The sequence below is a fragment of the Lytechinus pictus genome, chromosome 5, assembly GCF_037042905.1.
Source record: "Lytechinus pictus isolate F3 Inbred chromosome 5, Lp3.0, whole genome shotgun sequence".
Taxonomy (NCBI): Eukaryota; Metazoa; Echinodermata; class Echinoidea; order Temnopleuroida; family Toxopneustidae; genus Lytechinus; species Lytechinus pictus.
The window spans coordinates 26627977-26649970 of record NC_087249.1 but is presented as its reverse complement, the minus strand read 5'-3'; the positions used below and the strand labels follow the sequence as shown (position 1 = coordinate 26649970).

Below are 21994 nucleotides of genomic sequence, written 5' to 3'. Positions count from 1 at the left end.
GTTCTTACCATCGATAATTATCACTATCGCGGTATGGTGCCGGTGTGTGTGTGTGTGTTTATCTGTGTGGGTGTCAAATGTTAAGGCATGTGGGTGCTTGTGAAGGGGGAGGGGACTTAACTTAAGGCATTTTCATTTTGCGGCGCTTAGATATTATAATTTGCTCAAAATTGGCTAATCATAAAATGTTTCGGAAAAATTGTGAATTGCTAGATGTTTGAAGGAGACCACACTGAAAACAATAATTGCATGTAGGCCTAGGCCTATGCGTTATTGAATGAAAACATAAAGGATAGGGAGACTTAAGTGGGAATGTAGGTCGCTAGTATCCCTTTGCTTCTCTCTTAATAAATGGCAGACTGATGCAGGCGATGGGGTGCAGGGGAATTGGTCGAATCCAAACAAGCTTCGGCCCTGGAAAGGGATGGGGTTTTATAGAATAATCCTTCACGACCTTCTGGTAGGCAGGCACTCTGTAATCCTCCGCTGCGTCTGGTATGTGCTTCGTGTTTGGTAGGTCCATGGTATGACCAGCTCCAGTGAGAGGGGCGGGTGATGACGAGAGGGGCGTTCCTCACATATATATGTTTTTCATGAAATTTAATGTGATAACCAGGACGTGAAGGGAACGATGGTGAAGATGATAAACGTACAACGCTTGCTCTACTTCTAAGCGTTTACAAACGTGTTATTACCCGGAAATGAGGGGCGTTTACCCAAATTTTGACTATTTTGCCCGATTTGGGGGCAGTTTTCGAGGGAATGTACTTCTCGGTATCATTCTGCCATTATCAGCCTCGTGGAAACATAATAAATTGATGCGGTTTGATAAATATCGAAATTGATAAGAAATACGAATTCCATGAATATGTGATTGCTATTCAGTTGATGTCCGATTTATATGTGTTAAAATAATAATGGTCTTCAATTTGAAGCAAATGAATGGAATAATAGTTGCTTTTTATTTCTTGCTGAATATTATCTATTAGCGTTGGAGAAAGATGAAGTGTGCAAAGTGAACAATGTATTGTAATCTGCTTAAAGGTCTAAGAAAAATACAATTTCATTAAAGATACAAATTAGATATTTGACAACTAAATTCATGGTGTTATCCGGTCAGCATCAACAATTTTTTTGATAATATAAGGAGCAAAAGACTGATGTGAAAAGATAAGCTTAAATATACAGGCTTCGATTAATTAAAAGGTAGAGCGCTTCTGGAAGTCTCGCCTGCATTACGCGATTCAATATAGTAGCAGTGCTGACTTTGAAAATGACTATAAAATAATTATTCACAAAAAACACTATTCATATAATATGCTACTACGTTCATTGACCATTGATCAAGTGACCTACGACTTATGCAAGATGAGCAATGATACTGGATTACCCCCATGTCCACATTTCATTAATTATATCCATATACTTTCAAAGTTATGAAGGCAATTCAACAACTACCTACAACATGGCCAAAGTTCATTGACCTTAAATGACCTTCGACCTTGATCATGTGACCTGAAACTCGCACAGGATGTTCAGTGATACTTGATTACTCTTATGTCCAAGGTTTATGAACTAGATCCATAAACTTTCAAAGTTACGATGGTAATTCAACAAATACCCCCAATATGACTAAAGTTCATTGACCCTAAATGACCTTTGACTTTGGTCATGTGACCTGAAACTCGCACAGGATATTCAGCGATAATTGATTACTCTTATGTCCATGTTTTATGATCTAGCTCCATAAACATTAAAAGTTATGGAAATTCAACAAATACCCCCAACGAGCTCAAAGCTCATTGACCCTAAATGACCTTTGACCTTGATCATGTGACCTGAAACAAAAGCAGGGTGTTCAGTAATACTTGATTACCCTTATGTCTAAGTTTCATGAACTAGATCCATATACTTTCTAAGTTGCGATGTAATTTCATAAACTTAACCTTAGGTTAAGATTTGATGTTGATGACGCCGCCGCCGACGCCGTCGGAAAAGCGGCGCCTATAGTCTCGATCTGCTTTGCCGGCGAAACGAAAAACAAATACTCATGCATGTTAATGAATGCAAAGATCATTAAAGAAAATCATCGTAAAGACACCGGTAATAAGTTTTTAAATATGGATTTACGAATTATATTTTTATTTCATGAGCCGTGCTGCCCTATAAAAATACCGGATACTAGACAAATCAATTTGAAATACGATTATTGGGAAGCCATTATCACGGCATTGTTAGAGGGGCTTAGAAAGTAAGCTGGCTATGAATGTTAAAAAGGGGGCCAGAGCATATATTTCTATTCCCACTCACAACTTAAGCTGATCACAAATATTGATCAGTTTATTATCCGTGGCAATTACGATTTGATTTAGAAAAGGAAAACAGGAAGATGACCTATTCGCCCACTTTGGGATAGAGGGGGTGGGTTGGGGTGGGGGCGAGGGTGAATACCAGATTTTGCCTCACTTGTGAACTTTCGATTTAATGGTACCCTTTTGTCTTTTCACCATCGATGGCTTGAATTTGAACTATCAAACATAATGTACGGGGTGTATAATCATGCATTGTACTATCTTTCTGTAGAGCACTGTCTTCATTTATTTTAATTGGATATATACACTCTTAAAAATGTTTGGCAACCTACTGTCCTCACAACAATAATTGGTTTAAAACTATCCAATTCTGGGTAGTTTTAAACCAATAATCTGTGCTTTGGGTGAAAACTACATTGGTTGAAAACTACCCAGAGTTAGATAAAGTTTTTTTTTGGATAGTATGTTGCCAACATTTTAAGAGTGTAGCATTACTTTTAATACACGTATGATCTAAGAAGATTAACATGTGAAATCAAAGTATCTTATTTTATGGAGTTGGGGTGAGTGGCTTATTGCATGTTCATGCGTATTTGCCTTTGACTATGATGCATGAAATAGTCACGGTGACTAAAAAACAGTATCCACAAATATGATTTAGAAATTCGACAATATAACTCCAGTGGGGTTCTCATCGCGTATCAGTTTCGTGAAATATGACATTAAAAGGTGATTACAATTTTTCATTTGCAAGGTTTCCCCAAAAATAATGTCAATGCCATGCCTGCCATGCCAATGGCTATGCCTAAATCTTTAAAACAAATATATTTTATTTTCAAAGTTTTTAGTGTTGGATAGTTCTACAATTTTACTCGATCCAAAGCTGTTCAAAGACTTTGCTTCGTATCTTTATGTAATAACTGAACCACTGCAATACAAGGCAGACAGGGGGCAAAATACCATATTAGTCGAGGCCATTATTTGAACAAGATAAAGATGCACTTGAACTTGGATCTAGAGAGTATTAACAGGGTCTGAACCGAATGCCATAATAGATCACGGGGTGTATTTACTGAGGAGCCAAAGATCAAACTGGAATCCAGGGTCCTGCACCATGCACAACCACATCAAATGTCTTTTGGCAAAGTAATCACGACAACAGAGGTGATGCATAATTCACATGAATATTCATCGAAAGCTTACAGTCTCCCGCCTTTTTATTAAATCATAGAAATTCCCCGATAAAGTAGTATTACAATTCAAGCTTGAATTCTCCGTGATATTGTATGTGCTATTCATCCACTTCGATTTTGTACACATCGTTATCATGTACATGGCATGGTTGAAATATTTGACTTTATGATTGTCTTTTACAGAATCACATTCAATATCACACAGGATCACAGTTTGCTTTTAATAAATTAAGATAAAAATCATTAAGTAACCTCAGGTCAATCACATGGCTATCTTTAAGTCCATGCTTTAATAAAGCACTCAAATGTATATTTCATTGTATTGTAGTAGGTCTATAATAAAACGTTAAACAATATCTTTAAACATGGGCACATTTTGGAAGTCTCTTTTTAGCAGTTTGGGTTTTTTTTGTGTTAAAAGCGGTGTATAGCCTATTCTACCCCGAGATTGTTAAAAATTGTCATTATGTATTTCATGTAGTAATCCTATGGAGTTAATTCAAAAGCGAATTGAACAAAATATTGAAAAACAAAAAATTACTGCCTCTATGTGACTCGTTTACTTTTAATGAAATTTATCAGCTTATGCAATATTCCAAGTATATACCTATATAACAGATGTTATTTTTACGCAGAGTAAGAAAGCTCAAATAGATAGTCCAAAAGAAATATCCAGATAAAATGAATTGGATTTATATAAAGCGAAAGGGCTATCCGTTTGAGTCACATACTGTATATCCGCAATACTGAGTGCTATTGCATGATTGGTTGAAATACTAGCGAAGTTCTACGTCACATAAGAGTAAATACTTACTGAATCGCCAATCAGGAAGCTCTAAATCGAAGAGAGTGTGTCTTTTTGCCCATTTCAGCGCCTGTGTAAGAAATACCGTAGTAAGCTTTCCATCTAAACACCAGTCACTAAGATACCCCGTGAACTTCGGTGACACCACCTGCCATATAAGGCAGTGGGTGTCATGGAAACGATGCAGTTTGAGCGGCTGGTGTCAAAGTTCACATACACAGACAAGAGCTCACGCCCCCGTTTAGCTGCGATTACTCCGCTCTGCTGAGCAGGCGAGTCACACAGGGGCGCATTGGCTCACCTCTCTAGCGCTTCAGGTTGCCACTCTGAGGTTAGAAGTTAGAGCATCAGGTCGTGCCACCGCACCCCGCTAGGTTAGCCGACCCTGCCCTTCAATTTGACCCGCGAACACGAAAACTTAGTTCGGAAACAGTGCGTTATCGTAGTCCATCGCGCGCGGGAGATTGTCGTCAATGTCAACGTGTATCAATATTACTGTCTACCACCTCATGAGTTGTAAAGTTATGTCATGTGGTTAAATGTTGTCATGCGTAGGTCAGCGAGTTAACCCGGTTTTCTGTTTCTTTTTTCTCTGTCTTGTTGACTCTTTCTACCAGCCGGTGATCGATTCCCTCAACGCCATCGCAGTATGTCGATGGCAGTCAATTCATGGAGGAATGAGGACCACCTCACCGCTGACAAGCACCATGGACCACCACAGCAGACAGGGCTCGAACCTTCACCTCTTGATCCCTGCCCACCAGACACGGATCATTATGCGGACACAGGACCACTGCGGTTGCCGCCACCTCCACCACAGCCACAGCCCCCGCATTCAGCGGCCGGACCTCCACCACCACAGGCACAACAGCCCCCACAAGCCCCTATTGGACCCCCACCACCTTCAGGGGCATTGCAAGCTGCCACGCCGCAGCAAACACCAGCCACACCAACACAGACAGGACCAGGGAGCCAGGGAGGCGGGGGAGCAGCGCAAAATGGCCCGCAATCGGGCTCGGACTCGGGTAGTAATGTCACTTCCAATAACAATAACAACTCACAGCATATCGAGTGCGTAGTTTGTCATGATAAAAGTAGTGGAAAGCATTATGGTCAGTTTACCTGCGAAGGTTGTAAAAGTTTCTTCAAAAGGAGCGTCCGACGAAACCTCACCTACTCTTGTCGTGCTAATCGGAATTGTCCAATTGATCAACACCATCGGAATCAATGCCAGTACTGCAGACTTAAAAAGTGCCTCAAGATGGGCATGAGAAGAGAAGGTAAGCCTCTTCTGACTTTTTTTTTTACAAAAAACATTGCTGTATTGGTTTAAAATGCCCCATGTATTTCACATTCCTGCATGATCTCCCTTTTCCCCATTATTTGAAGCTATTCGCCATTATGCATCATAATCCATGTATACAGTGCAGTGTCATGTCCGCTAGTGAAGTAGAATATTAAAAAAAAGAATTCTAAAAAATATGTATCTAAGTAAAAAGAAAAAAAGATTGATCATCAATTGAATTATGATAAGGGTAAGTGTCATTTCTAACGCAAAGTGCCGGCCATAGATATTATGATTTATAGATCATTTATTCCAAAACGTAATCAAGTTGCTGAATGCTTGTCTCAAATGTGGGTTATTTTATCTGTGGTAGTATAATATATACATATATATATATATATATATATATACATATATATAATTTATTTGTTTATTCATAGTTATCATTAAGTTCATATAATTGCAGTCAAGTGTATGGTGGGAAAATAATTTAAGTAACTAAGCATGGTATGGCTGGACCTATTCCATGGCCATGTTTTCTACCCCGGGGCTCGAACACACCTGCATTTATGCTGAAGAGCTTAAATATAGAGTTGTCATAAACGAACGTGCAAGGAACGGTGTCTTTTGAAACCCTTTCTTGGTCTAGGCTCAAAACCTGAGCATCTTTATGCTAGACTTTCGATTCAGAAATTCACAAGGGCACAAATTGGTACATGTCAAATATCATCATCGTCTGTCAATATGTGCAGCCGGGGCGGTAGAGCTACACAGTTAACTGTAGGGGGTATTTTGTTTCGTTCAATCACTGCCCTACCCCCCCCCCCACACACACACACACATACGTCACAACTCTATCTCTCTCACACACACACTTACACAACTATCCATACTCCCTCGCAACATGCGCAACCTGATATCTGTATTTCTGTCAAATTTTGTGGTTCATTTTTTGTGTCTGTCTCTTCCTTTACCCTCCAAGGAAATGCCCCCCCCCCCTGAAAGTACCATGTTCTCTATACCTCTCTCCCATTTCCACTGCCCTGGTTTGTATATTTCTAAATGCGGCATTTCTGTTCTGATTTGCTCTCTTATATTGACAGTCCCCTTTTTTCACCTAAATTTTCTTTTAGAATTGTAATGTGAGGTTCAAGGGCACACATTTTGTATACTCAACAGTACATTGACATTCCCTTTCCAAATACAACCTTCACTCGCGTTTGTATAAAGTGATCTAGCGCAGTTTTTAAACAATTTTAAAAGCATTAGGTATAGGTAACCACATGTATTTGTACTTTATTAAAAATGTAAACGTCATAGCCCTACATCCTTCTAAAGTCTTTATTTTCATAACTTGTGTAAAAATGAAGAAATTCAAAATGTATGATAAATGAGACATAAAGTACAAGGTATTATAGGATCGATGTCAGTTACAGATGATGACTATTGATAACATGTGATAATATTTTTTAATAATATCAAAATAAACTATTATATTGGTAACTTTCATCATACCAACATATAGGACAATTCTAGATTAGTATAGTCTTCCAGAAATTCAAATTCCACAAGTTACCCAACTGCAAACTGTATTAAACTATAATTGTGATTATAATGCAATATTTTTAACAACATTCTAAGACACGATTTGATTTATGCTAACACATAAATATTTGAAAATGTGATTTTATTTTTAAGATAAAGTTATTATTTTTAGAATTAATCGAATGATATTTAATTATATTCAATTATATTCAATAGCATACATTTACTTTTATGATTGTGATTCAAATGACATAAAATTATTTCGTCAATAATTAGACAATCACTTTGGTTACTTGTTCATTGCATATGAGTAGGATATGAGACAGCACAGTCTTACGCGTATTCCTGGCTTGATTCAATGAATTGGATATCTTTTGATCTAGAAATCATTCTTTTGAAGCACTTCAAAGGATACATGCTCTGCCAATTTAAATAAGCTGAAACATTTTCCTTTCACAACTATAGGATTGAACCCGAATCGAATTAGACATGCTAACTCAGCAGTAAGAATGAGTTATTGTCGTCAGCCCTCCAATACCTAAGCTAGATCATGTTGATTGATATTTTGCTTTCGTAGCTGCTATTTGCATTCAATTCAGTTACATTCCATGCGTCTCATTTTAAATCTAGTTGTATAATATCAGAACCAATAATTCAATATTAAATACCAAGACATGTTCCATGTTAATGAAAATTGTCAACTCTTCCAGTTGTACACTGACTTAGATATTGCCAATAAAAACAATTATATTCCGCATTTCTAATAACTTTTGTTCATGCCTTCTAACGAAACAAATCCATAAGATCATTGAGTTCTGTAATCGTTATGTTGATTTTATTAAAACACGTCATTGTTTTAAAAAAAGGAGAGTATTGTGTTCAGAAAGCGACAACTTATCTTGGTCTAAACTTTTTTATGAAAAAATAAGAAACCTCTCCTTTATTCTGATTATTTGTGAAAACACACGTATATGGCAATTAAAAATGTTATTTTTAAAGATAATTAGAATGTGTTTCACTTTCCATTTTGAGTCCTAAGTTACATTATACATGGCAAATAAGTTAGGAAACAACTTTTGACGTAATACTGATATATTAGTTTTGATTCACTGTTTGTTAGCGCTCGTGAGAACTAATTTGTGATATGAATCAGTGCTCTTTTCCCCTCTTTTAATTTTGTTTATCATTAAAGAGGGCGAATAGAATGCTTGTATGCCTATTTAAACAAAATGATTAGTTGTTAGAGATATCACAAAATCACAGATGTCAGGTAACATATTTATTTAATGATAAAATACTAGTGAAATAGAATATATGTATACTGCTGTTAGACGTGCCATTAAGTGTCTTTGATTATAGGCTTCATAAGATTATATTAGTTTGTGGTAATGGTGACTAGTCAAAGATGATTATTTCATTTTCTTAATTATTTGTTGTCTCTACTATCTACCCAAAGATTTATGATTGGGAGACTACTTCATTAATTTTGGTAGAACTGAGGGGGGGGGGGCACCCAAGTGACACAACGGGAGATGTAAAACTAGAAGTAATACATTCGGGAAAATAATTATTGTTCACGGCCAATTTGGTTTTCACTACACCTGTCCTATCGCTTTCCTTTTGAAACAACTTCGACGAGGTTAACTCAAAAATTATATCCATTTATTTCCATTATGTCGGATTAATATTCGGAAAAACAGAAAAATATTTTTGTCATGAATTTCCGATTTATCCAAGACATGAGAACCATAACATCAGTTCATTCTATGCTCATCGACAAGATCCCTAATCTAGCACTCGAGACAGCATTCATCAAAAATGTCTTGTTGGTTTTTTCTTTAAAATCCCGAATACTTTTACCATGACAAAAGTGGAATTTGACAATGACATCAGTTTCTTTTTGGAGCAGAGAAGGACCTGTTGGTTTACTTGTATATCTAGACATTACCCCGAATCGAATGTCTCCGGCATCAGTTGTTATTTCTCCATATGCAGTAACTTGTTTCTTCATCGGGATCGGTCAAGAAATTTGAAATGAATTTGGGCAATGATTCCTCCCTGCTTCCTCGTTTCAAAAGGAGTTATCTTTAAGTTTAAATGAATACCAAATGTTCCTGGACTTATTCTAATTGACTTTGAATTGCATTGGTTTTTTTTAAGTGAAAGAATGAAATGTTATAATCTTCCCTCTGATACTACTTAACTTAACAAAAATTTGAATTTGACATGCTTAAAGAAATCAAAATCGTAATTATTCTATTGTTAGTATACTTGCGACTGTGTTTTGGAAAGGAAAACTTGAGGCAGAGTATGGCATTTGAAAAATAGAATGAAAGAGAATGCGAAATGCCATTAGTTGTTTATGTAATGTATTTTTATATAACGTTAAGTGTTCAGGATGTAGGTCTCTGATCTGTATTTTAGTGGTCCTATCATATACAAAGAATCTAACAATTTCACAAGTAACAGAACTAGAAATTGATTAAGATAATTAATGAGAGTGAGTTCTCTTACGATCATTCATTTTGCTATTCGGTCACTAATCCATGAAGAAGAAAAAAAAACATGTCAAATGGAAATTGCCAAGTTTATTTTCAAGTCTCTCCTGTATTTCTTATTTTCATATGGTGATTCTTTAACCGGGAATGCTGAGAAGGCAGAAACACTGTATCCCATCACCCTTTGGACCTTCAACTTAACCTCCCATCCGAGGGACAAGGTATGTGGAAATACCTTGCGCCATTTCGTACTAGTCAATAACAATTAGTGATAGCGTAATACTGTAGGACTAGTTATTTGGTGAGGGTAATTTCCGAATGTAATGTTGTCATGGATATCATCATTATATTTTTTTGGGGGGATGCATGCTTTTTTTTATCCCCATCACTTTCCATAACGCATCTTTTATAGTTAATGCTGCGTGTAAGGGGTGACATTTTGGCAATATATTCTTTAACAATATTTCAGAAGCAGTGCCTCTGGTAAACGTTAATTAGAGCTACCCAACTGAAAGTAATTTCCAATGGAACTGATGGAAGTGACATTCAATAATGATAAATTAATCATTATTTTGTCATAATTATTTATAAATGCTAGAGCGTGTTCAATATAGGGTAAATCTGACTGTTACCGTGGTTCTTGTAGTGCGTAGCAGGGAGAATCGTTGCATTTTTAAAAGTATGATTGGAGTTTGTGCTTCTCTTCTACAGTACAGTTTGCTACCAAATACTTTCATAATGGCAAAGAACCGTGTTACACAAGCCTGTGAGACACTTTCCTGAACCTCTCAGCCCTGTTCTTCATCCTTCTCAAAGTGCACATCACATCGCACAAACAAACTTGACAAGTTGATACCAGACACATTTTGATGGTCAACAGGCACTGGCAGATAGAGGAATACCCTATCCCTACCCCTCTCCCTGGAAAGACAATCCCGGCAAAAGCCCCTCTCGTATTAACAGTGTAGGACCATGTATTAGCAGCCCTGTATATTTGTATGTCTACAGGTCTGAAATGTTTATTTGAAGTTTCGTCACATTGCACTTTAGGTGTTTGGGGCGCCCATTTCTTTCATTTATGAAGGGTATCACTCTCTTGATCTCCTGTGACAAACCAAGGGACCTTCCCACTTGGCACTTCTAAAGTAGGTCCATGGTTTAGGAAACAGTGCACACACGAATAGATCCTAAAGGTAACGCAGCGTTAGTATTATCAGTTATTAACTGATTACAAAGAATACATCAAAGAAGATCACATATGGACACATCTGCTAAAGGCCACCCTAGAACAAGAATGCACCAGAAGAAAAGCTTATACAGCGAATCTCACTGGCACCGCTTCTGCTTTTCTACCGAATCTTGATGAATCTGGATGAATCTGGATAAATCTCTAATTGATTGATTCCAATGAATATACAATATTTTCATATTTAGGTGATATGTCAATCGACAGATCAACTATTGATTTCGTACGAATTTTCTTTTTTTGTTATTTATTTGTTTATTTATGAATTTATTTTTCCACTCTCTTCTTGTTGGCACAAGATCTCCAAAACTCAATCAATTTTCTTAAAAATTTCATCAGAAATGCAGATCTATTATGCCATGTGTATGAAACGAGTTCAAGGTCAAAGGTCATTGTGACATCATCAAGGCGCCATTTTGTAAATCACATTATCAATCATATCTCCATTATCAATGATAAAAAATCAATCATATTTACGTCATATCAACTTCAGGTCAGGGATCAACTGTCCATGTCATCAAAGGTCTTATAGAGGTTACGACACGCGCGTATGGTCGCGTCAAAATTTTAAAATGCTCAAATCACTTTTTGACCGAAATATAGAGTACGATTTAGGTAATTTTGAGCATTTCGAAAATTTGCGCGTGCGTTCTCGCGCGTAACGGCATTACGAAACGTAGAATCGCCGTCTTTTTAATGTCAATGCATTTGTGATATAATTCTGAGCAATTTGATATCCTGGGGAGCGTTTTATCAACATTTCCGTCCGACAAGTTGCCAGGGGCCCGTTGCAGAAAGAGTTGCAATCAATCGCAACTCTAACTATCATGCGCAACTTGATTTTCAACCAATCAACAGTGCGCGTTTGGGACTTGCAATTTCTTTTTATTACTCTTTCTGCAACGGACCCCAGATCTGACATTTTTCTTGATTTTGATTGGCTGAGAGGCACCGTTACCATAGTGACTGTCGGATAAAACAGTACTTGTCAGATGAAAGGACTTGTCAGACGTCTGACAAGTATATCCGACAGTTCCCATAGTAACAGTGCCTCTCAGTCAATCATACTCAAGGAAAGTTGTCAGACCTGACAACTTGTCGGACAAAAATATTGATGAAACGCTCCCCTGATCAACCGTCTACGATCAGTAATAAAGGAATTAGCCTCCATCAAAGTCTACAGCACGTGCGCGCGATCTCACCATAGGCCATACATTTATATGTGCAAAAACATGCTCATCCAATATTCACTACAGCTCCTCAGAAAGTCTGTTGACCCCCAATTTTTTATTTTAATATTCGAATGAAATTATGAACCGTAGATATGATTTCATGTCTTATTTGACCCTCGTTAATGTCATGACGTCATCAAAATGGCGTCTGAACTCGAAATTTTCATTTTGCGTGTAATTATCCAAATTTGACTCTTTGTAAATATTAGTCGATTTTTGCCCAATATTCGATACGTTATAGCTGAGGTCATACACTTTCCGAGCTATTGGTTGATTTTTCATTTTAAGAAACGGATCATCCTGAAAAATGGCAATTTATAGAAGCATGTCATTTTTGCTAATTTTGCGTGTTATCTCTATGGGAGATGGTTTTTTCTCAAAACTGGATTTTACATTTTTCTCTTTCGTGAGCTATATCTCCATTGTTTTGTGTTGACTTTCCCTGAGCTTTGAACACGTTTTTGCTGAGATTCTCAGCTTTCGCAAGTGTGCCTTCATTTTTCGACCGGTTCCCCGGATTTTACTTGCAAAATCGAGTTTCAGATTCTCGTATTTTGCTTACATGTAAAGTCTATGGGGAATAGTGTAGCTCAATCGGTATCTCAAGTGGTCATGGGTACACGGGTTCGAGCCCGAGGGTGATAATGAGTATTCCCCCCCCCCCTCCTTTTTTTTTTCCTTTTCACCATTTGGCACATGCTCTTTTATGACCATTACAAGGTATAAAAGTGAAATATCGCACAATAAAAGAGATTAAAATCCCTTTCTTCATATACCTTTTTACACAACTTCAATTTTTTTCCCCATTTTCAACACGTTTTTTTTCTTCAGAATAACAGTTCAGTTTTCATCATGATGAATTATACGTCTCGAAGCGCTATTGATTGACACTATATGAAAATTAAATTCATGATTCATGATTATTATTATTATTGTTATATTATTGTTATGATAAACAAAAAATAGCAGGACAGGCTCACGAGTTCCTCCCTTCCTGCAGCCATCTCCGATTATCGGAAAACTCGTTTTTCTGATGACTGTTCCATACCACTCGGCCACATCCGACCCACTTTGTAGTGCTTAGCTGGGATAGAAAATACACTTTTGAAGGAGAATATCAGTAATTTTAACGTGGTTTCCATCATTCTGTGACAAGTCCACCTGTTCTACTCCACAGTTGGAAAAAAAATAACCAAGGTCAGCAATTATAACTCTTACGAGCGGGCTGCATGTTGCAGAGCCATTCGTCGCCAAGTAATCCAAAAACCTTTGGTCGGATGAAGAAATTAAAAGAAATGTCTGGTCAAATAGCTTCCAGAACTCACTTGTTGAACTGTACAATGGATTTATTCCGGGCACTAAAAATATGAAGGACATGAAAATCTCTAATTTTATGACATTTCTGCTTTGTATGCTAGGCATTTACATCCTGTCTTAGAAATGGCTTCGTCACTTTGTGATCATGAATTTACCTCTATTACTAGTATGATTCTTATACATTCCGAATGCCTTAAAATATGTTTGGAATGAATGGACATTATTCCAAAGTGATGAATGATATTTGAGTATTTATCGAAAATTATCATATAAATACGACTTATTGATTTGTGAACATAAAAGCTTATACGTGGGACCATCTATTACGCTACGATCAGGCAGTCACAAATAGGTAGTCTTCGCCAGATCAGACGTATCTCTTGCGTTCAGCATAACAGCAAAGACAATAATAACTGCAGCCTCCGCCTAGATTATAGGCTACGCTTAACAAGGCTTGTCTGGTAGGGTAGTGCACTGTCTCAAATGAACAGGGGATATTTAGGCAGACTCGTCCCAGTAATTGTCCGCATTAAATAAATCATGTGGAAATGCACAAACAACAAGCATGTAAATACCAATTATATAGGTCAGGTGTGTTATCTGGGACACGTATCAATTCAGCTGCATTTATAGGCTGGCCCAGACAATTGAATTCGTTCTTTATCTAGCCTCATTTGCATCCAGGCATGAGAAAGTAGATGACTTGTTGGAGATGGGTCTAGAACATTATAAATTATGTACATGGCTGTTGCAACATCGTAGCATTGAGGCGATGACCCATTTTCTATTTATGTGGTATAATTCAAAGTGCAGAAGATCTTGATCTTTGTCCTTCATCATCTATTGACTCTCATAGTCATAGAGCTGGGAGAAAGAAAAGGCGATAATAGGCTCGCCAAGTGTGGCACAATTATTATGAATTGCACTTCATACGCGGCAGACATGGCAAAATGGAAAATGGGAAAAAGGAGATTGTTGACTGATAGGTTAGTTCGGAATCGAATGGTTAAATGTGTCAACAGGCCAGGGTTATGTAGTTAGGCCATATTTAAAGTTTAGGTGCCTGTGTGTGTGTGATATTTGGGCATTGCCATGATAACTGTCGTATAGAAATACTATATTATTATCAATAAAATAGACCAAGGACATTAGTAGTTCACGTCTTGTATACTGTCTTCGATTAATCTATATACCCAATTGTTTGAATAAATCTCTTCAGCACGAGAAGCTTGAGTTGTCTTCTCGTAGTCGTACGTTATAGACTTCAGAATACTGCTTATTCTTTTATTTTTATTTTTTGAATTGTGGAGTAGCTGGCTTTCATTCTGATAATGACTGATCAGTTTTATAGGCCTACCTATAAAATATATTGTTTCAAAAATCCAAAGAAAAGATTTATGCTTTCATCATTGCCAAAAACTTTCGCGTTACATGGTTGCTGACGAGGGTTGGTTAAAGTAAAACGCTGATCATGTTTATCATATTTGAAACGTCGCAGAATTAAAAAACCGGGCTCCTTTAACCTGCTTGGCCAGGGTGAGCCAACCGTAATTATTTATCGTTACTACATGAATCATTTTGACAAGGTGACATCGGGAGGTAAAGAAAGAGGAGAACTGTAAGGTCACTTTGAGGTCAATTGCAGTCTGGTGACCTTAGGTCAGTTTACGGTAACATCGAGTGTTATGACTGTCATCAGCGGGAGGGGTTTCCAAGATGGTGTTGGCCTACATTATTTTAGGTACAGGGTGTCAGTCCAGTGGTCCGAAGCTGATGCATATGTTTTACAGCCTTGTCGAAAGGCAAAGTAAAATTGTGGGAGCGGTGTTTAGGCTACATATCATTTATTATTACAAGATTGAGTTTGCAATTGCACTGATATTTGTAGGCTGCGTGAAAAGTTCGAGCAAAGCCAACAATCGCTCGAACATACAAAACCACATTTATTAAATCTCTAACCTCAGTGATAACCAAGCAACCGACTAACCAAACTTAAAGCATCCAATAGAACAGAAGTGATGCTTAGTATATGATGTAGGTTTATGCTGTAGTAGATATTCCGACCAGATTGTATCAACATCGATATGGCACTTATAAACCTACGATATTCCCCCCCCCCCACCTTCTTTGACTTTGGCTAATATTATGAGGTTTAAAAACATATGATAGGTCCCGCGTTGTAGTGATCTTTCCTTAAAGGTATCGATGTGAATTTGCTTTTGAATGGTCGCTGTGTATACTATAAGCATATTCATAACGATAATTGATCTGAACTGTGACCCTTTGAAAATCATTCATCTACAGATGGATTGAAAGTTTAATTGAACTGATACATCACAAGAATGACAGAAAGGTGATTGCAAACCTTGGTCGCAAAATGTTCGGAACATAAAGTGCAACTAGCATATTCTAGTACCTTGACTAGTCTGTAGCATCAAGCATGTATCAAGCAAGCACGTCTTTCATTAGCTGTGCGATATGCTTTCACCCACCATGGTACCATAGAGCTATTACAGATGGTACATTGCCAGTCCCTATAGGCTCTATACAATTCCTGATATCATCACCCTAAGCGATACGACTAGTAGTTCTACTGAGATGATTATTTTTTAATACTACCTTCATGTTATATTGGCATGTAATATTGAAATGAGTCGAGATGAGATTATCAATAGAACTATGTTGAGAGAAAAAGTTCTACTTTACCGAACTTCGTTCTTTTGTATCAGTTGTGATGTAGTTTCCCCACAAGTTTTCCTTCATGTAGGTTTTCTATCTCCCCGATCTAGGCTATACCCTTTTCGTCTTTTTCATGTTTCTCTATCGCTGAGTATCGCAGTAAGGAAACGTGAGTTGATAACGCTTAAAAGTAAATTCCAGTTCTGGTAACGATCTCAAAATGACTTTTTACAGAATCTAATATAATGACCACCCAAGTGTCTGTTTGTATGAATAAAAAATATGAGCCAAAAGATTCTGGAAGAAATTGTGTAATTGCTGAGAAATAAGCAAAATAAGCGCGGATTCGGTCACTTCCGTCGGGTCTTTATTCCAGCAATAATAATACACTGTCCCACGTGTGCCTATCTGTGTTGGCGATTTTCAGTGTGATCATATTTCAGCTTAGATTTTATGATTTCACAAAGTTCAGTTTATGTAACTGTACCAGATCTAGATCCACGATGATATAGTCTTACTTAACCTTGGTTTTACAGACTTTCTCACGAAATTAGTGTTTTACTGCAACTACTATCGTTTAGCTTTAAATTATTTTATTTTTAACGAAAGAAGAATGATGCTTATATAGGAATGAACTGAGTTTGACAGGTTATAAAAACATTCATTTGGCCGGGTAAACAATACCAGGCACCCCAATCCCTTCACGAACATACACAATTATCTATTCCATAATTCATTTCGCGAACATATTTACACGTACAAGTATGGACATGTAAATATGTATTTTGGTACAGCAGTTTGCCATCATTTACCTCCATCATATTCATCCCCCTCATACGAAAGACTGCACTTTAGCATTCCGAAATAATTGCACTTTAGCATTCATGAATAAGAGGCCTAGTACAATCTAGTAAGTCTGTGAAACCATGATCAATATAATATCATTATCCAAAATTTATATATGAAACTGATATGGATTGTAAACGCTTTGCCCTGTCATGTCTGTGGTAAGTTTTTGTTACTGTCATAGTAGCTCCATTATTTCAACGTGTAACAACCTTCGTTGCAAATTCAGCTAAATTTTTCGTTAAATTTCTCTACTGGATAATGGCGCGAACACTGAGCATAAAATCCCACTGTATATCCATGATTGTTTGCCCGTATGGTAGCACGGACATGGCTCTGGTTTATACAACTTCCCTACAGTTGGTGAAAAAAAAAGTCTAGCCAACTTCTCTTTTTCTCACCGGCTGACGTGTGCTGACCTAGCGATTTTGCCTAACATGTATACGTGATAATGGCAGGTCCCACATAAACGAGAAATCAGTCTGTTTGAGCAGATAGGAAACCCAGATGTACAGCACTCGAAACACGTCGCAAAGATACTTGCAATGATATAAGTTTCGATGTAGGCCGACTTGTATTATAATTCAGAGAATTGGAAAAAAATATAACACGAGAAAGAAAGTGACCCGAATTTTCAAGGAAAAGGGTGGGGAAGTCAAAGATTAATTGCTGGAGTCAGTTTTGATTACTGCATTTCTCTTTTGGTTTTGGTGTCAAGGTATAATTCCACAATGGAGAAACCAAGGAAAGAAATAATATAAACCTCAGGATGAATAAAGATACTTTATATGTTGAATTGCTAAAAAAGTTCGGTGTTTTGTAAACCGCGAGATCTGGAAGGGGGGAGGTATGAATCTCTCTCTCTGCACCGTAGCTTGCCCCTTTCCGATCATGACAACATTATATCGACAACATTTGGAAATCATTACCTTTAAATATACGAATTTGTAGCAATATTTTCATATATTATCATTCAAGAAGAATATGAAGGATTTATATCTCTCCAAAATATTGTATATGATAATGATATTTCTCGAAATTACTCTCATATCTGTGGTGCATGAATGATGTCCATGGACATTATTTTAGTATTTGTATGTATTATTTTTTTCTGTTTTAAAGAATGCTTATTTCGCGCCATTTTTAGTTAAACGAGTTACTTACAATGTACGATGTTTTTAGGGGACTCTGCACTTCAAACATTTTTTGTTTATGCTTAGTTCATACTGTGTAACATTATATTTTGTCAATTTATTTATTTTTAAGCATGGTGAAAAATAAAACAAACAAATGTATATTGATGTTACGGGACATTGAATCATGAGAGCGTAGTTTTAATATACTTAGGCGTACATCTGATCGATGCAAACGGGGAATAAGTTTACAACGAAAATTACAAAATTGTGTTTCCATGTCAAACAGTAAATATCATGTACCATATACAAAGGCTGACATTAGACAAAATTTGAAGAACTTGAAATTCAACTTTAACCTATATCTCTCTGAATCCATGATAAGAATAGGCCTATATGCATGTCTATTTCAGTTAGTTTGTGTACTTTTGAATTATTTTTTTACTGATTTATTGACTTCAATGCTTTTGATTTTTCTGATTTTTTTGATTTTTTGTTTTGTTTCTTTTGTTTAACCTAGCTGTACAGAGGGGTCGTATGCCACCGACCCAACCGGGCCCTGGTCAGTACCTGGATGGCCGCTTCGAAGGACATACATTCCTCTCGGGTTACATCTCGCTGTTACTACGAGCTGAACCCTACCCGACGTCGCGTTACGCCCAGTGTATGCAGACCAACTCGGTAATGGGGATCGACAACATCTGCGAGCTCGCAGCCCGTCTTCTTTTCAGCGCTGTCGAGTGGGCTCGCAACATCCCTTTCTTCCCCGACCTCCAAGTCACCGACCAGGTGGCCTTGCTCAGAATGTGCTGGAGTGAGCTCTTCGTTCTCAACGCGTCGCAGTGTTCAATGCCCCTCCACGTCGCCCCACTCCTTGCTGCATCGGGACTCCACGCCAGCCCGATGTCGGCTGACCGTGTGGTCGCTTTCATGGACCATATCCGTATTTTCCAGGAACAAGTTGAAAAACTGAAAGCGTTACACGTGGACTCGGCAGAGTATAGTTGTATCAAGGCAATTGTACTCTTTACGTCAGGTGAGTTTACAGAGTGGCCCTCCTACGTCTCGTGATGTCCTGATGCTGCATGGTTTGCTTTAACCCATTCCTTGCTTTACTTTATAATTACAACTCTACAATAACTACATTCTCGTTCAAATTTCAAAATATTCTTTATTGTAGAACATGTACATTTTTCATTACCATTATCATGTCTAAAGAAATAACATCTAGCAATGTTTTGTCTGCAGGCTTCCCCCTGATTTTAATACACTCCTCTGTGTTCCACCAAGAACTTAAAGGGGAATGAAACCTTTGGAACAAATGGGCTTGTGTGGAAAGAGAAAAATCCAAGAATAAGATCAAAGAAAATTGAGAAAAATCAGAGAAATAATGAGAAAGTTATGACTTATGAGCATTTGAACACTGCGATCACAACTGCATATGGAGATCCTCACATTCGCAATGCGACAAAGATGTGTGATGTCACATGTGAACAACTTTCCCTGTGATGGACTATAAATAGAATACCCCCAAAATGGCTCTTTTTGTTCTTTCTGATGGTGATACAAACTCGTTATCCATAATGTATTCCTTGAAAATCTGTATTACATGCCCTCCTATAAAGAAAATACATGATCTACTTATGGAAGTGATAAAAAAGGGCAATTTTAGTGAAATAAATACAAAAGTAATGGGAAGGTTGTTCACATGAGACATCACACATCTTTGTCGTTTCCAACTGGAGGATCTACATTACGATAATGATCTAAATTTCAAAAGTTATAACTTTATTATTTATTAATTTTTTCAAACATTCGTTGACCTGTTTCTTTGATTTTTTTTTCACACAAGCTATCTTCTTTCAAAGGTTTCATTTGCCTTTAACTTAGGTGAAAAAATTGTACCGCTGCCAATTAATTCCGTCAGTTCTCGAACCATAAATTAAATCTGGTCAAATAATCAGCAACCTTGACACTGATCTAAAAATGTGAGGTCTCTTCAAAAAAAAAAAAACATTGATAAAGGGTGGCTAAACGTTATTTATGTGCGACACATCGCATTCTTTGAGCTTGAAGCTTTAGCTGATGTACACGAAGCTTATCAACCTACATGAATTACCGTCTTGGGAGATATTTATATTAAAATGCTATTTACAGGCAATTGTCATCTGGAGCAGTTACATGACCTTACAAATATAAATCTTTTGGATTTAAAAATCGATTCATTGAAGCATGAAATTGATTAATATAGCAGCCCTCTAGAAATGTAGGTCTAATTAAAATTTGGCAATCCCCGCGCTATCTGCTTTTTCCCTGATTTTGATAATGCATTACACATGACATGGATGCCTATATCGGTAGGTTTATATAGCACTTTTGTTGAATGTATCATAGGCCTCTTAGTCAAGTTCATTGTCTTTATGATACCAGGACGTCATGGTCTGATATATGCCTCTCCCATTACCAAATATTTTATTGAATGAAAGGTTACTCTACTCTCTTTCACTTCCACCCCCCCCCCCTCCGACCCATCCCCATTTCAATCCTAAGCTTCCTTCGATGTTGTGGCTAAATCTTTACCTGCATTTTGTTCATCTCCTCATCTCCGGTCGGGAATGGTTGGCAATCGAAGTCGAATTAAAACTGATAAATGACCCCGATGCGCCAAATGTCAGCCAGATAATTCGCACAGGTAGCAAATAATGTCAGAGGTGGACGGCGGTTAAAGGGAGGAACAATTTTGTTAGCCATACAATAAATCATTTTGATAGGAACCGCTGATTGCACGGACTGAATATATATGAAAATCCACCTTCTCCGCTTTCGTTCAATAGAAATTGATCCCGGTGAGCGACTGCGCAATTCAAGAGCTCTGTGGTGATTGCCCGCTTCTGAGTGATAGAGATGTCTATATTGTAATGGTTCCCTTCGCCGATTCTGACCCGACCATCTGAAATTAAGGATTGTGTAATCAGGATATTCTGAGCAGACCGATTTTTTATTTTGATCATTGCTGTCTGCTCATCTTCCATCTTGTCATATCTCTCTCGTAGCCTTTCTCTCTTTCTCCCTTCTCTCATTGCTATTCTCCCATCTCGCTGTCGATGAGAGAAGTGAGATGCATTTGATGGTGTCGCGGGGGCAATGGCCTTCCCTGAACCCCGACGAACTAGGATGCACCCGGGGCATACAGCCACTTCTCCCGTGCTCTTCAAGTGCAGGCCGACTGAAACATAATAAAGTAACATGAACGAGTCCGTGAGCTGAATAGGACGGTAAAGAAAAGGAAAGATCAAGGCGAGACGGGATAACGAGAGGGTATACAATCAAGGATTTTTTTTCTGCTCCTGATGCAGATTCCTGCAAGCTGAAAGGTCGGGTTGAGTAATCACCTTAATCGTTGAAAGTGAAAGAGAACTGGGAGAAGGGGGGTTGAATCCCATATGCAATGAAATAGTAGAAAACACTCCACGTCGGAACCATATTGCTTTCCTTTCCCATCCTAGCATTGACCTTTAATACGTCTCCTGACACCGCCTGTCACATTTTAGCCCACTTTAGCCCCAAGCATGCATCCTCGTGTGGTGCGCAAGATTCGATTAGATCGCAGACGTGCCTGATGAGATAAATGAAATAACTAATTATACCCAATTACGAGTATAAATATTAATGTTTTTGCATCAGAACTGGGACTTTGTCGTCTCTGTAGTGTTCACGCCTGATTTCTATTGGGCTTTCGGGAAATATTGAGATGCTGTATTAATTTATGGTTATATTTTGATGCTGAATTCGCGTCGTTATGTCTTATTTTCATTCCCACCTCTTTCGCGCATTCATAATTGTGACATTTCATTCGGGAAATATTGAGATTTCCCCTTTTTATAATATGGAGGTGGACTGTTT

At 37.6% G+C, this 21994-nt stretch overlaps 1 protein-coding gene and 1 long non-coding RNA gene across 2 annotated transcripts; one reads left to right on the top strand and one right to left on the bottom strand.

Annotated features, from left to right (window-relative positions):
• The first annotated feature begins 4592 nt into the window (after positions 1-4592).
• LOC129260353 (nuclear receptor subfamily 2 group F member 1-A-like) lies at positions 4593-20092 on the top strand. Its single transcript, XM_064100126.1, has 5 exons — positions 4593-4684; positions 4928-5590; positions 9797-9859; positions 18612-19546; positions 19814-20092. Exons 2-4 carry the CDS (start codon positions 4960-4962, stop codon positions 19160-19162), a joined length of 1245 nt encoding a protein of 414 aa, XP_063956196.1. The 5' UTR covers positions 4593-4684; positions 4928-4959; the 3' UTR covers positions 19163-19546; positions 19814-20092.
• On the bottom strand, positions 13223-17700 carry LOC135154274 (uncharacterized). Its single transcript, XR_010293713.1, has 3 exons — positions 16695-17700; positions 15310-16295; positions 13223-15266 (listed from the first exon to the last, which is right to left on the bottom strand). It is a non-coding gene; the product is annotated as an uncharacterized LOC135154274 (long non-coding RNA).
• Positions 20093-21994: the final 1902 nt, after the last annotated feature.